The sequence below is a fragment of the Cryptomeria japonica genome, chromosome 3 (assembly GCF_030272615.1).
Source record: "Cryptomeria japonica chromosome 3, Sugi_1.0, whole genome shotgun sequence".
Classification (NCBI taxonomy): domain Eukaryota; kingdom Viridiplantae; phylum Streptophyta; class Pinopsida; order Cupressales; family Cupressaceae; genus Cryptomeria; species Cryptomeria japonica.
In genome coordinates this window covers 308,369,640-308,386,670 of record NC_081407.1, presented here as the reverse complement: position 1 = coordinate 308,386,670, position 17,031 = coordinate 308,369,640, and the positions used below count along the sequence as shown (strand labels likewise).

Here is a 17,031-nt window from a genome sequence, read left to right as displayed (position 1 = left end):
TAACTTGTAATATTGGGTTGACACGTGCAATCAACATTTCTTCTACTTGAGTCAAACTTGCAATCTCTTATGGTTGTGGCCCGGGATCCATATTGTTTGAAGCCAAAAATCTATTGTTTCCTCTCTCTTGTCTACATCTAGTGCATATAGGACCTTGTGAGATGCGATTTACTTTAATTCCCAGATAACACTCTTGACAAATATAGCACATGCTTGGCATTCTAAAGCGATCTAATTGGTATCAAAATTGCATTCGAAATCTTTGAAAATCAGCTCGAATCATTCCATTTGTATTTTGTCTATTTTGTGCATCACCTTTTGCACCCAAATTATTCTCAAATTGACTTCTAGGTCGAGGTGTCTCTGCAACTCGTTCTATTGACCTTGAGCTTTCATTCTGAAGATGCAACTCAATATTTTGATTTGATGGTTGATTGTACTGCCCACTTGAATGTGAATCAACCTGTTGCCTTTGGTCTCTTTCAATATGAGAGACTTGTTGAGATGCTCTTTGATGACTATTTGTAATAATATTAGCTTCCTCTCTATTTAAAAATTCCAACTCCTGTATTGTTACTTCTACTCTACATCTAGCATTTCTTTGTCTTTGAGCTTCACTTTGTCTTCTTCTTTCTTCTTCCCTTTGATCATCTGTCAAACGTTCCCGTTGTCGTCTCCTATATTCTCTTTGATATTCTCTCTGATACTCTCTTCTTTGTGCTCTTTTATATTGCCTCCTCTCCTCTTCCGATTCAAAATTCAATATTGGTTGATCCATAGCTACACAATAAATTATATTTCTAATTTATATAATGTGATAGGATTAGAGTAAAAATGAAGTTTAAAAAAACTGTGAAGAAAAGTAGAATTATTTGTAACAATTGAATATTGGAATTATCTATGTATAGAGAGAATGATTGAACTCGTTATGAGAGTGTATGGTGATAGATACATTATTAACAAATTTCATACACAATTGTTGTTAAATGCATATGGTGGTATGGAATATACAAATAAATTAAAATTGGTACCAAGTATAGACTAAATGAATATAAAGATCCTAATATCATATATAAATAGCTTAAAAGTAAAATAAAGAATCTCTTTTATATTTTTAAAATTGTTTTCATTATATTTTTCTTGATTGTTTATATACTATATATAAATAAAATTAATTATTCTCATAAGTTTTTCAACTATATAGATAAAAAAAATATTCTTTTAAATTTACCTCTACTAAATTTTATTAAAACCTTAAAAGAAAGATGAGAATGTAATAAATTAGAATTAATTAAAAAACAAAATTTCTAAAATAAAATAAATTATTGTTATAAATTAGAATTTACAATATATTTTAAAAACTATTTCACAAAAGAAAAAATTATTGTAAAAAATAGCATACTAACCTGGAAGACAAATTCTCCTCAAAATGTGAAAGTGTTTGATTGGTGAACAAAAATTTTAATACCTACACAACATTAAATTAACAAATCTATATCAATATACATTTAATTAAGTGCACCCTATAGTTTTAGAGTTTCATATTAGAATAATGTTCTATCTTTTTATTTGAAATATAATATTCATCTTCAAATTTGAAAGAAAAAGGTGTCAAGTAATAGTAAATTTAGAATGTAAAATATGAAACAAACTGAAAAGTTTCTATTTTGAATAGATTCTATCTAAATTAACATTTCAAACAAAAAATTAAAATTATATTCTATGATATGCAAGTTATAAAGGAAAAAAAAAATTAACTTTCAAACAATGGTCCATAATTTATTAAAAAAGCATATATAATATGGATTCTACCTAAAAAGCATTGAAAATTAAATTCTCATTCTGCACTGTGCTGATAATGTTCTTAACAAATATTTTCTTAAATTCAATTTTTTTCTTAGTTATATAGTGGATCTCTAATGGCCAATTATGACTGGAATTTAACAATTTAATAAATTATTCTGAGAAGCTCATCAGGATTGTTAAAATTTTCAAAATCTCATGGGCTGGTGACAATTATCAAATTTTAAATAAATTACTATCCTGAATTGTTTATTGTATTTCAATATACAACCCATGACAGTAATTTATTTATTTATTCTGCAGCCAAGGAGCATATGTTTTAAGGCTTCTGTAGCTAATAATTCAAAATGAGATGTTAGAATATACTAGAACTTTGAATAACGATGACTTTAATACCGTTCCCGTTTAATTTGCACTTTGCTTTGTAAGATTTCAATTCCTTAAAATTCACAATGATGATTTGTAAGAAATAAACTTTTTAATGTGATTGTCAAAGCTAGCATTCTTCTAAATTGCTGACAATGATGATTTGTAAGAAATAAAAAATTTTATGCAATTGTCACTGGCATCTAAATTGCTTAATGTGCCCATTCCAAGTACTGTTGATGATAGGGTAATAAATAGTAATGAGTTTCAATATTTAATTGAAATATAGATATCATGATTTTTTCATCCTATATTGAATGGACATTATCTGATTCATGATTTTTATATCCAGATTTACAGTGGGACTTTCGCTTACCCTTAGTAAAAAGCATTAATGTGAGTGGCCACAAATATGGGCTTGTATATGCTGGTGTGGGATGGGTTGTTTGGCAAAGCAAACAAGATCTGCGTGAGGAACTTATTTTCCACATCAACTATTTGGGTGTTGATCAACCCACCTTCACTCTCAACTTCTCTAAAGGTAACTCATATATTTATTTATTTTTATGCATTCAGATAATTTTCAAATATTATTCTTAGCTTCCAGACAAAAGAGTATAATGAGTTGACATATGAACAATGACAACTATTTTCTTATAAATTACCGACATGTTGACTACATCATATTAAAAGGCACTGGTCTTGTAGATCTAACTCTCCTTTATTTAATCAATGATATTATGAGGTTCAAGAAAACTCAAATTATTATTAAATTTTGGGCAAACAGACAGCACTTTCTTATCAATTTGTTGCTCATTCACAGATTTCTTTTATTTGCGACTCACATTTTTTACTCTAGCTGCTAACTAAGCTTCTTTTTACAAATTGGAAGGTGCAAGCCAGATCATTGCATAGTACTACCAACTCATTCGCCTGGGATTCAAGGTTTCAACCCTAAAAACCCTTCAAATTTATGTTTTTTAAGGAAAATCTTAAATTATCAGCAATTGTACAGTGGTGTCTTGTATGGTAGCTCCCCATTCAGGCCAAGTTAAATCTAATACAAAACTCTATTTACAGGGATAGAAGATGATAATGGATAATTGTAGATCAAATGCCAAGACTCTGACAGAAAATCTGGAAAGAACAGGGAAATTTAAAATATTATCCAAAGACATGGGGGTGCGTGTAGTGGCCTTCTCGCTCAAGGACAACAGTGAGCACAATGAATATGAAATATCAGATCATCTAAGAAAATATGGGTGGATTGTTCTAGCCTATACAATGGCTCCAGATGCTCAGCACGTTACACTTCCGCGTGTTGTGGTGAGAGAGGACTTCAAGCGAACGCTGGCAGATGTTGACAGAGTATCGAAGGAATTGGAAGAGCTTCCTCCTAAGATAATTCATGCAATTCAAGGCTTAGCCATTTGTGAAGAGGGTGAACTCAAAAAGTTGGTTCCCACTTTTTGGTACGTCCTGATTTTTGCTGAAATCATACATTTTTTTTAAAAATATAATGATTTAAGCTTTAAGAGGTCCCATTTGAATTAATTAATTGAAGAGAGTTAAATCAAAGGCTCTTAGATCAAAATTTCTTGGATAGAACCTCTCTACTTCTAAATCATACTTGCAATGGAGTCTCCTTTGCATTTATCTAATGCTGATAAAAAACCAATTTTACATTAGCTTTTGGGGGGTCAAATTAATTCATTTTAATTTTATTTTTTTTTAAGTATTTAGTCCTTATTATAAGCTTTCCAAATAGTATAACTTTTAATATATTTAATTTCATTAATATATTTTTATTTTATTTCTTATGAATGTAGGTTTTTCACCGAACATGAACTTCTTTGTTCAATGCATTGGGAAAAATAGTAAACTAATTCAAAAAAATTCTGAAAATATCTATGCACTAGGTATTGGTGTTTTCTTTCTAACAAAAAATAGAAAATTGAATTTTGATATGTATAGAACAAGTTATGTGTTCAAACGTACACCTATATCCAAATTATAATTAGTCGAACTTCAAAACTTAATAAAATAAAAAATATTCAACATATCACTATCAAACCAAGTGCATGCCCTGGGTATTGATGTTACAAACCAAAATTTAAAAGAATTAAGTTTTTATCATTTATAGAAAAAAAATTATGCGTTTCGAGATACACATCACTCTTAAAAATGTTGTTTGCTGTAAACAACTACTTTTTGAGGGAGATGGAAAAATCAATAAAATTTTATTCAAACAAATTTGCAAAAAATATATTTAGAATCTACAAACAAGATGTTAAAAATCACTAGTTTATATCATCTTCAAATTCTTAATGGTTTAAAAGTTATAGGTGTCAGAGAGTGAAGGTTTTTTTCAAAATATTCATCTAAGTGTCAAAGTTGGTCAAAAAGTGGGAACCAGTATTGTGAGTTCACCCAAGAAGATAAAAAGGGGTAGCAGGCAAAAGAAGTTGTCACAAAGTCGAATGGTGGTGATAGCCATAGTCACAAGCGAAGAAAGGGACGCCATGCCCGCCATCCTCAAAAATCTGTGGACAAAACAAAGGGTGTCTACTAAAACATTTATTAGTCCTCTTATATGTTGTTATTTTCATGGGGTCCTTTGTGTTTGCTAAATAAATGTTTCCTATTACTGTAAACTAAATGCGTGTGTTTTCATTTCTTTGAAGTTTTGTAGGCGTGCGAATTTTTTCAATGCATTTTTAAACGTGTTAATATGTAGGAGTGCGTAGTTTTACTGTTGGTCAGTAGCTGTGAATCATGATTTTTTCATCCTATATTGAATCAGCTTCGCAGTTTTACTGTTGGTCAAAGAAGAAGAAGAAGCAACAACAGTTGGGAGGTTTGGCACAGTTAAGCTAGCAAAGGTCTCTAGTTTGAAACCCAGCAACACCAGTAGACTCTGGGAACAACAAAAGCCAAAGTTCACCGGTTCAAGACTCGACAAGACCAGAACCAAGGGCGCGTGAGATTTGTATCCAAGCAGATTGAAAAACAAACATAAACAAAGAACAAAGACATAGCATTTACAAACAAAATAATGCAGATTTCAAGTACTATGCAAGGGGCGGTGTTGCAAGGGATATGTTGAAGCCACAGTGTGAGTCTATTTCTAAAATTATGATTGTTTGGATACAGAGATTTTAGTTTTGCCTGCACTGAAAATTCCCTTCTAAGCTTCTACAATATAGAGCATTTGAGAGAGTGCATATCTCCAGAAAATGGAATTTTTAAAAGCTCATCGAAACTTTTCAGCTTTGCTAATAGTTATTGTGCTACTTGCCTCAGTTTTTGTGTTGATTACACAATGGAGAACAAATTGTCTATTCAAAGCACCTGGTAATGAGCAAATATAATATTAACATATGCGATTTCTTTTTGCATTTGTACAAGACAATACAATAACATGCAAAATACCTGTAATGAGTCGATTGAATCTGAAGTTGGTAGAGATATTAGATCATAACCGTATGTGCTTGCAATGCTGGTCCATTAGAAACAAAACACAATAGAGATATACAAAAAAGAAATATGTTGAAATTGCTATGGAAACTTGAAAATCTATAGTAAAGAAAAAGACTCTAACAAGAATCAGTTTACATTACCTGAAGATTTTGTACAGCAGTGCCTTTCTCTCAACTATATCAAATATATTTTTTTTTAGAGAAATGTTGTAAGCTCCATTTTGTTCGCTTTTAAAGATCAATACCACAACTCTTTCCTTGGCATCCACTCTTCTAACATATTAATGTGCATTCTTCTATAATGGTTTTGACAGATTTTATTCCCCTCTTTCACCAGTGCCATTGTATTCTGCCAACTCACCTTATTACTCACCACATGCATTGCTCACCTTGCATATTTCATTTATTGTTAGACATGCATTACTCTGCCAATTCACTACTATCACCTCTACTTTATTGGTAGAGAGGCATAGTCTATATTTGTTACTTATAAACGACACACAAGAAATTAATTGACAGAATTAATGCCAACTAATTCACATACTTAATGCCAACTAAGAGTCATGTAGTGCATGGACGTGATCATCAGTATTCTGATTTTCAAATATTTAAAATTCCTCCCTCAATTCGAACGTTAAAATTATGAATGCCAATTAAATGCTGAGCAGAGCACTCTAAATATGAGAATTTAGGGACAAATTTTTTAGGTGATATGTGTAACAGTTCTATCCAATTTTTTACCAGCATCATTAATATACTGCCAAGTCAGCATGTCAATTTTTTTTTAAAAAGCATTTTTGTTTACGGACAACATTGAACCCATTGTAGATCGCCTCTCGGCGAAATAAATAAATGTTAGTAAAAATGACTTCATAATTGAAATTCTTATAAATGTTATATAAAAAAACATCATTATATAATTAACAAATGAAATAGATAGAAATTTGATAGATTGGAAGCCTTTCACCAAAACAAACTTTAAAGCTTCTAGTTGGGCAGTGTAGGACAAAAACCAAAGCTCATTTAGGAAGCAGCTAATGATTTGGTCAAGAAGCTTGATAAATGGGAAGGAATGGAGGAGGAACCGAAGGACCTCTGTAAGAAGATTGACCAAAAAGAGGACAGGAAGGAATCGATGAAGGGTATTGAAGTGCTTCATAGCAGCCAAGTGTCCCTTAAAAGAAAACTGGAGGATGTGATTGTTCAGAACAATGAAATGTTCAAAAAGAATTTGGCAACTCCACAGGCCATCCAAGAGGACGTCAACAAGAGGCAAGCTAGGAAGAAGTGACATTTGGATTCTTCTCCTACTATTGGTTTAGAGGCATCAATGTCTAGGGTGAAAGCGACAATGGAATCCCCCGCTATTTTGTCTGGTAAAGGATCTAACAAGAGACTCTCCTTTTCCAATAAGATGAAGGCTATGAATCAGGACTGGAAGATTGAGAAGCCCCCCACCAAGTAGGGCATCAATTCATTCCTTTGGTGGGGGCGGTTCTACGTGTTTTTTGCTCTATTTATCTCAATCTCATCTATCTTTGGGTTTTGTGGTGTCTGGTTTTGGGTGCCTGCTAGGTTTTGTTCCTCTTTGGCAGTTGGTATTTGGGTTTTAGGCTCTCATGTGAGTCCCATAGTTTTTTTCTCACTTTCTCACCTATGTAATGGTTATGTAATGGTTTGAGCCTCTCTCGATTTTATCTAATCAGAACAAATGAAATATTTATTTTTTTCGTTTCAAGTAAAATATTATAACTAGCCATTATAAGTATGTCACTTATAAAATAAGATGCTCATTTAAATAATTATTGTTATCATAATAATATTTTATAACTAACCATTATAAGTATGTCACTTATAAAATAAGATGCTCATTTAAATAAGTATTGTTATCATAGCAAAAAATATTATTCCAGCATGTACAATGTGTATGCATTAAAGTATCTAAATATAAAAGGTGAGCACAATATGTGTTCAATAATTGGTCCAACTATGTGTTGGATATAAGTTGTATTTTATACAAAAATGAGCTTTTTTCATAACAAATAGTTTTTTGTATTCAACTATTGGTCCATTTGTGTTGGATATAAAAGTTAGAGATAACAAAAATTAATGATTACTAATAGGTATTTGGTCTATTTAAGTTTAATATAAGTTATATTTAAATAGAAATATGAAATTATACTATCAACAAATGATACTTTTTATTCAGCTACTAGGGATTTTTAGATTAAGTTTTCATCGGACCTTTTAAAAATCATTTATAGAAAACTTTGCACTAGACATGCTATTTTGATGAGTTGCATGATGAGTCACACCTCCAAACCTTAGTTGTAGATAGATCCATTTTACATTTCTAAAAAATAAAGGTGTCACGATATTTCATGTAATAGCTACATGTTGACAAAGTTAGCCCATATGACTATTGGTCCCTCTCCCCTATGCAATATTAGATGATAGCCAGCAAAGAATGAGGCGTTATTTTAATAATTAATAAAGTCACCATAAGATGAAATTTTTGGAAGATAGCAACTTTCAAGTAAGATTTTTTTTTTAATATTTTGTTAAATTATTATTTGTTTTCTATTTTATAAGGAATATAAAGTTTTTACTAGACATAAAAATTTATATCTTACATATGTGGAAAATAGAAAAAAGTATACATAAATTTCAAAAATATATCTATATATGCAACCAAAGAATTACAAAAAAAAATGATTTTGATATCAATATTAATGATTTATATTTAATAACTAGCATTTGCATCCATAAGAAATCAATGGATATGTTGATAGGAAATTAAAGGTAAAAATTTAAGTGAAGATCCACTAGAGAGGATCCATTATGGAGATGAATTTAAAAGAAACACAAGTTTTTGTTACTTATTGAAGGAAGGTAGTACTAGTTTCTAATTGTGATGTAAATATCCTAATTTTATAGGTACTCTACCTCATATATCATAAATGGATTAATCAATACATATTAGAAGCCTGATGTATATGTCTACACTTTGGGCAGTCATTGAGGGCAACAAAAAATAAATCATGTCACATAACTTTGGGTTGTGATTAATACCATAACTTCCTCTATATCAAAGATAGATATAGGAGAGATCATTGTGGCATACTTATAATAAATATCACTTGAATGATGAATCAATCTACTAGCTAAGTTTTGTTCCATGATGAATTAATTGATAGATTTCTCCAAAAAAAGCAAGAGGAGTTTTGTCCCATGAGATTTTCTCCTTTTCTCTATTTGTAAGAGATGCATATTGAATTTTGCATAATAATCTTTCTCCCTAAGTTGCACTTAAGGGGCGGTGTTAGTATAAATATTATTTACTATTGCTTAAGTTAACTTAGGGATCATCATTAGCTAGTTAAATAAATATTACTTATTAATGTTTATCTTACATAAATATTTGTAGTTGAGTTGGTGGTTAATTTCTATGCACCATAAGAATTAATATCATCAGTAGAATTATTAAGGGCACAATGATGAGATCAAATTGAGATGACAATGAATTTTGAAAGAATCAACGACACAAAAATAGAGTTCTTTAATGCCTTGTCACACACTTCTTCTCCTTTGGGGGGTTGAGAACTATACATGACACCTCAAATTCTTTGAATATTGTATTATGTTATATTATATATTTATAATATTATATAATATACAATATAAAAATAATATAGATATAAAGATAATATAGTAAAAACAATAATAATATTTAGAATTTGAATTGTATACATAAATTGCAATCAAAAGTAAAAGTATTTCTTATTTTAGGAATTTAATACTTAAAATGAGTTTATTATTCAGTTAGAATTACTTTACACTTAAGACGTATAATGTAATGTATCTTTATTGTTATATATAATCTTTAATAGCTTAATATTATAAAATAAAATCACATATAGCATAAAATTATATAATATACAATATAAAAATAATATAGATATAAAGATAATATAGTAGAAACAATAATAATATTTAGAATTTGAATTGTATACATAAATTGCAATCAAAAGTAAAAGTATTTCTTATTTTAGGAATTTAATACTTAAAATGAGTTTATTATTCAGTTAGAATTACTTTACACTTAAGACGTATAATGTAATGTATCTTTATTGTTATATATAATCTTTAATAGCTTAATATTATAAAATAAAATCACATATAGCATAAAATGTCTTATATTAAAATATTTCTAGCATAATATTATAATATTTAGATGAATTATATATTTAATATGTATATTAATTAAACACAATATTATTTTTCACATGTATTGTTCATATCAAGAAAACATAAAACTAACAACTGACTAAAGAGGCCTCACCTAGAAGCAAGACTCAAGACATGTGATTGTTCATAATGTTCATTTCCTTCCCTTGTAATAGTAGTGATACAATATAAAATGAATGCCAACCAACCACAACACACATATTACTACTACAATAATACATACTCCACTACATGGCCCTTGTTAAAAGACTCCACTACATGGCCCTTGTTAAAAGAGAATATGTAGCTTTTTGTTGTTGACTTATTAGAAAGTGCATTATTTCTGGTACTATCTATTTTTTACATTTATCATCAAACCCATGATCCATCACCCAAAAGAAGAAATAAATAAACAAATAAAGAAGTAATTGTACAAGCACCCAAATTGACTTGGTCATAGTCAAACTTGTTTAACTTATCAATGGATTGTACATTCAAATGTCAACTGTGCTGGGTTCAATTAAGGTGTCGCAGTTTGGAAGTCAAAATGGTAATAAGTTCACTGCATATTTATGGTGGGAGAGTCATGAATATGCTGTGTCAGTCCACAGCCCACACGGTTCCTTATACAAGTTGAAATTCCTAAGGGGCATTCTCCATAAAGAGCGTTTCTGTAAATAATACCCGTCAACTGTAAGTACTAAATGAAGAAAAAATGAATTTAAATTTTTTGGTGGTATGAGTTATAGCTTATGCGCGTGTAGGTGAGCGCGTTGGATCACTTTAAAGAAAGAGATGCGTAAGCGCGTTAAATAAATATTAAATACAGTATGGAGGACCAGCAGAGGACTATAAATTCAGCAATGGCTACTGTCATTTCATGCCCATATCTCCCATCTGTGTAAATCAATTACATTGTGAGAAGTGAGAAGACAATGGCAGTGCTTGTTGGGTCATTACTTGGATTGCTTGTCATGTTATCAGGTTGCTTTTTGGATGTAAAAGCAGCGCCTGCATACTTCGTGTTTGGAGATTCACTGGTGGACAGTGGCAACAACAATTACATAGCCACTACTGCAAGAGCCAACAGCTATCCTTATGGAATAGATTATCCCACTGGAAGACCCACCGGCCGATTCTCAAATGGACTCAATATAGCGGATTTTATAAGTAAATATTAATAAGCTCTCCAAAATTCTATACTGCAGTTTTTTTTATTTTCTAAGCAGATTTCATGTTGTTAAATTATTTAAATTAAAAGATTTCACTATTTTTTTTAATCCCTGTTAGATTAAATTTGCTACCGCGTGAATTGCAGGCATGAAGCTGGGGGCAGAATCTGTTCTACCGTACTTGAGTCCTGCGCTTAATGGGGACGCATTCCTCAGGGGTGCTAATTTTGCTTCTGCAGGCGTTGGGATCCTAAACGACACGGGAGTGCAATTCGTATGAATACGTTTTATTACATTCTAATGAATCATTTTATGTTTTTATGCTTCTACCAGGGACAATGAATCACGATTACTTTTGTTTGCAGGCTAATATTATCAGAATGCCACGACAGTTGCAGAATTTTGTTCAATATAAAAACAGGGTGGCGCAGATCCTTGGAGTTAATGAAACTGAGAGACTTGTTGCACAGGGTCTTATATCGATTACTCTTGGAGGAAATGATTACGTCAATAACTACTACCTCACTCCTGTCTCACTCAGATCCATTCAGTATAGGTTACCAGATTACACTCGGTTGATAATCTCAGAATATGAGAAAATTCTCAGGGTAAATTTCTGGGCCTAATGTCGAAGTTACTAACACGCCCATTCTTTGAAGTGTTTAAAATAAAATCGAAATTACAACCTCTCTTCAGTTATAGCCTCTGTATCTACTTTTGCAGATTTTATGTTTCTGCAATTGATTTGCTGGGTATATTTGGAAACATTGATGAAATGTATTTTCTTACTTTTTTTTATGCAGCAATTGTACAACTTGGGAGGCAGAAGGGTGCTGGTAACATCAACAGGGCCATTAGGGTGTGCTCCTGGAGTGAAGGCCACCAGATCTCGCAATGGTGAATGCGCTGCAGAACTTCAGCGGGCTGCTTCGCTTTTTAATTCACAGGTTAGATCTGTTGTAAATCGACTCAACACTGAGGCTTCTGCTCAGGTTTTCACCTTCGCAGATAAATACTCTATGAATATGGGCTTGTTCAACAATCCTGCAGCATACGGTAATGCCAACATTATTACTATTTTACTTACGGCAGCTTTTCTGTTTTTCTTTAGCAAACACTCCTCAAATTTGTGGCAAACAGTAGTTTTGTAATTTATGGATGATGGGCATCATCTATGAATGTTGGATAGGAATACCCATCTATGTCATAGAGCATCTGAATAGACGGTACCAATTTTTTAATTCTCTATTAATTTAAGTAAACCTTAAATCATTCACTAAACAACTGCATGAAACCATATTGTTAATATATTTATATCATTATCATCTACAATGCCTGGTATTCTAAATCTTACTGTGTTTATAATGTCAGGATTTGTGGATACAACTAATGCATGTTGCGGACAAGGAAGATACAATGGAGTCGGCCTCTGCACTGCGGCTTCAAATCTGTGTAGAAACAGAGATTCATATTTATTCTGGGACAATTACCACCCCTCTGAGAAGGCCAACAGAATTATTGTCGACGAGTTTTTTGAGGGCTCTTCTTCCGTAATGAGCCCTCTTAACCTTAGACAGATGATGAAACTGGATAACTGATTCGTTGCAAGATAGGGCAGATCAATAATAAATGGATTACTTCCCTTTTGGTTTCAATTCTAATGAATTGTGCTCAAAGACTTTTGTCCGAGCCATTATTTATAAGTCATGACTTTCATGATGAATGGGCAATGCTCAATCTATATAGGTCTGATGAAAAAAGTCATATATTCATTTTTCTGTACCATCCAAAGTTTAATATGTATTTTCTTTCTTATCCATTCACTGCACGCCAAAGTATTGATCTTAAAATTAAGATCAACGATGAATTGCTTGAAAATTGCATAAGGAAAATAGTGATTAAACCGTTCCAGTAAATTGATGGAGGGATTGACTTGTCTTTGGTTTCCAATAGGAAAGCTAACAAATCAAAGGTAAATGATTCATGTGTGTTTAGGTTTCCGAAGTTTGCTATTAGTAAATGCATTGTCTAAATTAAGACATGAACACCTCTAGTGGATTAGAGCAATCGTACTAATGTTCTCATATCTAAATTAGCCAGAGTTATTCTCATGTGTTCATGCCTAATTCCTTATACTATATTTTTTATCTTGATAAAAATAGTAAAACTTATTGTGCAGTTATACATAAGTCATGTTTTCCTTCAGTCACTCATAACACTGACCAGGCCCATATTTATAGGTTAGTATAGAAAGAAATTATATATTTAAAGCTTTTGAGAGATGATTGTTATAGGCTAGAATACCAAAAAAATATATATATTTAAAGCTTTTGAGAACTCTTCTTAATCATCATGGATGGTAATCTTATAGTTTATCCTCTCTATTTTTATCCATCATTTCTTTACTAAGAACACGTTAGAGATACTTTCCCATAATCATATTCATCTAATGTTTTCATAAATTCTTTGTGGTCATCATATTTGGAGAGGATAAAAGAATGACCACAAAAAATCTATCTTCTACTCTTTCGCTAGAAATTCGATTTCTAGGATTGCTTCCCAGCATCAAAAAAACATTTGGGTAGCTCTTATTTTCTGCTTAAAGTCAATATTTTTTGTAGAAATTGAGTTTGAAACAGGTGTGAGCCATTTTGGCCAGCGGATTCAATAACTTTTTTATAAAATTGCATAAATTTTTCCTCAAGTGTCGGATTTTTAAAAATAAGTACTTAACACAAAGTTGGAAATGAGTACTTTTCATAAACATAGTTTTCATTGAAAAATTTTGTCACTGTCTATCAAATATTGCAGGGTAATTCAGATGTATCTTTTTCTCTTCAACATGTCATAGCTTTCACCTCGAAACTCTCTTTTTCAAAAATGAATAAGTATTGGAAAGGTATTAAAGAATATTACATAGCTATAAGGATTTTTTTTCATGTTTTGAATCATAGTTATTTATATCAAAAATTACAATTTTTTGCCATTAGAGCCCTAGAAATTATTGTAATCTATTAAAATACCATGTAAATGCACTAATTATAAAGTATCAACCTTTGTAATATTGGGGGGTGATTTTTTATACTAATAGAAAGGGGGTGTGTCTTGTGTGTCTTCTTTCTTGCACTTTTCTTGATCCTTTGTGATCTTCTTTTCTACTATCATGGATGCATCTCAATTCTTCTTTTAACATCATATAATTATTTTGAATGAAAATCTAAGATGATAATATATCTGAAAAGACATCCAGATATCATCGTGTTACAATGGGACTCGAAACTAAACCTTAGGATACCGCAAAAAAGATAAAATGGTTTATCAAATGTGATGAAGCCTTTGGTACTCTATGTATGTTAGTCTCCCCTAACCTTCTTTTTCACATTGAATCTACCACTATACCAAATGCAGTGTGGACCACTTTACTTCCTTGATAAGAAGGATGAGTTAAGAGGTAATCGATTGGAGAATGAACTCATGGGGTTGAGTCCAACCCATTTTGACACTATACAAGACTTCTTCATAAAACTCAAATCTGTAAGATTATAGTTCGAACAATGTGAAATTAAGAAAGATGACAAGCAATTTTGAGTACATTCTTTCTAGAAGCTCGGTCCTAACTATTTAGTGTTTGTTTCTACATTTTATGCTACAAAATGGTCCCTAGGTACCACACTCAAAATGTCTTCTCTAGATGAATTTGTAGTAGTACTCACTAGGGAGCGACACAAATTGGTTCAAATGGGTACAATAAAACCCTCTAAGTCACATGCCTTAAATTAAAATCAAAGCACAAAAAAAAATAGAAAGAGTCTAGTAAGCAAGATAAGAAACAAAACTGCCAAGGAGAGAAGAAGAAAGATCAAAAATTTGCTACTTCAATAGCAGATAATCAAGCCGCTTCATCAAAAGTTGAACAACCTAAGAAGGAGAAGGTCAAGTGTTCTTATCATAAGAGGTCTGGCCATGATGAACATAAGTGTTTAGAGAAACAAATTGATCACCTTTCACATCTTCTAGAAAAGAACAATATCAAGGTACTTGATTTAGTCAAATTGCATCAAAAGGATCTTCTAAGGACATAGATAGAAGTAAGAGGAAAAGTTCAAGGGTAAGACCCTAGTTGTTGTTTCTTCATAATCAAATTCTTGGATCATTGACTCAAGTGCTTCACACCACATGGCTTCTTCAAAAGATGAATTTACCTCTTTCGAGCCATGTTTTATACCTTTCGTACTAATGGGTGATGACACTCATATTAAAGTGCATGGGAGAGGATCTATTGATGTGAGTGAAGGAAATTTTGAGGATTTCCTTTGTGTTCCATATTTATCAACTAATCTCCTATCTTTTTATTAGATCACTCACACTAGAGTTTTGGCAAGCGAGTTGCAAGCTCACAACAGAAATAGTGGTAATCAATTAAATGCATAATGGGTGTATTGTTTCTATGGGAAAACAATGGACCATCAATCTAGACTATATCAGTTTTCTCATTTTTTTCTTAAATCTCCTTCGACAATCATACTCACTCATGCGGATGAGGTGAGTTGTTTGTGGCATTAACGATTTGGCCACTTGAACTACCATTACCTGCAACAACTCAATCATCAAGACAATGTTTCAGTGTTGCCTTCTATTCAATTTTTTGATGGATTTTTCCACAGATGCATTATTGGTAGGCATATTGAGGATAAGTATGATAAATTCAAATCATGGAGAGCTACACAACTATTGGAGTTGTTATATAGTGACTTGGTAGGACCATTTTCACAATCATCTTTCAGCAGGGCCAGATATGTCTTGACATTTATTGATGACTTTTCTAGATATACATGAGCTTACTTTCTCAAATAAAATTTTAAGGTCTTTGAGAATTTTCTACATTTCAAATCTTTTGCAAAGAAACAATCTACGAAGTTCATCAAGAATTCGTGTACAGATAATAGGGGTGAATATGTTAACAATCAATTTGAACAATTTTATGCTTTATAAGGTATAGCATACAGTGCACAGTTTCGTATAATCTTGAATAGAATAGTGTCGTAGAATGCAAGAATGGTTCCTTGAAGGAGATGGTCAATTGTATGATTCACTCCAAGTCTATGGCACCCGAGTATTGGGTAGAGGCCATCAACTATGTGTGTTACATCCAGAATAGAGTTCCTCAGAAAAGCTAGATGAAGGGGGTAACTTCGTTCCAATCTTGGACTAGTTGAAAACCCACAGTTAAGCACTTTGAAGTGTTTGGCTCTCTTGCATGGGCCCACATTCAAGAAAAGAAATGTAAGGCTATGGATATGAAAAGAAAGCATTGCATATTTTTTGGGTATCCAAATGATGTCAAAGGGTACAAATTTCTCCATCCAACCTCTCATGAGTTATTCATTGAGAGGAGTGTTTGTTTGGAGGAGATTTCTTCCAATTCTTCTCATACCACTTGTCCATCCACCATCACATTGGAGACTTTGCTTCATGGTGATATTTCTTCAAAGAATCTTAATCCTCCTAATCTTGATGAGGATTCTTCTTCTTACACTTCTAATGGCTACAACAATGATGAGGATTCATATTCCTCTCATAGCCATAATTCAAAGGTTGATGATTCTCCCCCAAACTCTCAAACCTCAATGGCTCTTTGAGCTTGACAAATATTTGAGTCAACAGGTGATTGGTCAGGTGATCCATCAAATCTAAGAAGAACAAGGTCACAATTTCACCAAGAACCAAATCTCTTCATTGCTTTAGCTTGAAAAGATTCAAGTGTTCCTAAGTGGGATGTTGTAATGCAAGAAGAGTTCAATTCCTTGGAAAGGATTCACACGTGGGATTTAGTCCCTCTTCCTAAGGGAAGGAAACTTGTTCGATGCAAGTGGATCTATCGAACAAAATTTGTAGTAGATGGGTCAGTTGATAAATATAAGGCTTACTTGGTAGCAAAAGGATTCTCCTGGGTTTTCTGAGATTTACTACTCTAAGACTTTTGC

The 17,031-nt window shown here is 32.0% G+C and overlaps 3 protein-coding genes across 4 annotated transcripts; 2 read left to right on the top strand and 1 right to left on the bottom strand.

Annotated features, from left to right (window-relative positions):
- Positions 1-241: 241 nt before the first annotated feature.
- On the bottom strand, positions 242-778 carry LOC131874119 (uncharacterized). The gene has a single exon (XM_059217359.1). It carries the CDS (start codon positions 776-778, stop codon positions 242-244), a length of 537 nt encoding a protein of 178 aa, XP_059073342.1.
- A 2,486-nt stretch (positions 779-3,264) lies between these two features.
- LOC131874118 (glutamate decarboxylase 1-like) lies at positions 3,265-5,331 on the top strand. The gene is made up of 3 exons (XM_059217358.1): positions 3,265-3,641; positions 4,973-5,051; positions 5,323-5,331. The coding sequence occupies exons 1-3, from the start codon at positions 3,265-3,267 to the stop codon at positions 5,329-5,331; spliced, it is 465 nt and encodes a 154-aa protein (XP_059073341.1).
- Positions 5,332-10,771: 5,440 nt separating this feature from the next.
- LOC131874493 (GDSL esterase/lipase At5g33370-like) lies at positions 10,772-12,870 on the top strand. 2 transcript variants are annotated; one of them, XM_059217899.1, is made up of 5 exons: positions 10,772-11,045; positions 11,194-11,321; positions 11,413-11,655; positions 11,851-11,994; positions 12,419-12,870. In XM_059217899.1, exons 1-5 carry the CDS (start codon positions 10,811-10,813, stop codon positions 12,599-12,601), a joined length of 933 nt encoding a protein of 310 aa, XP_059073882.1. In that variant the 5' UTR covers positions 10,772-10,810; the 3' UTR covers positions 12,602-12,870. The 2 variants fall into 2 exon arrangements, with proteins under 2 accessions (XP_059073882.1, XP_059073881.1); XM_059217898.1 differs by having other exon boundaries at positions 11,851-12,103.
- The last annotated feature ends 4,161 nt before the right edge of the window (positions 12,871-17,031 follow it).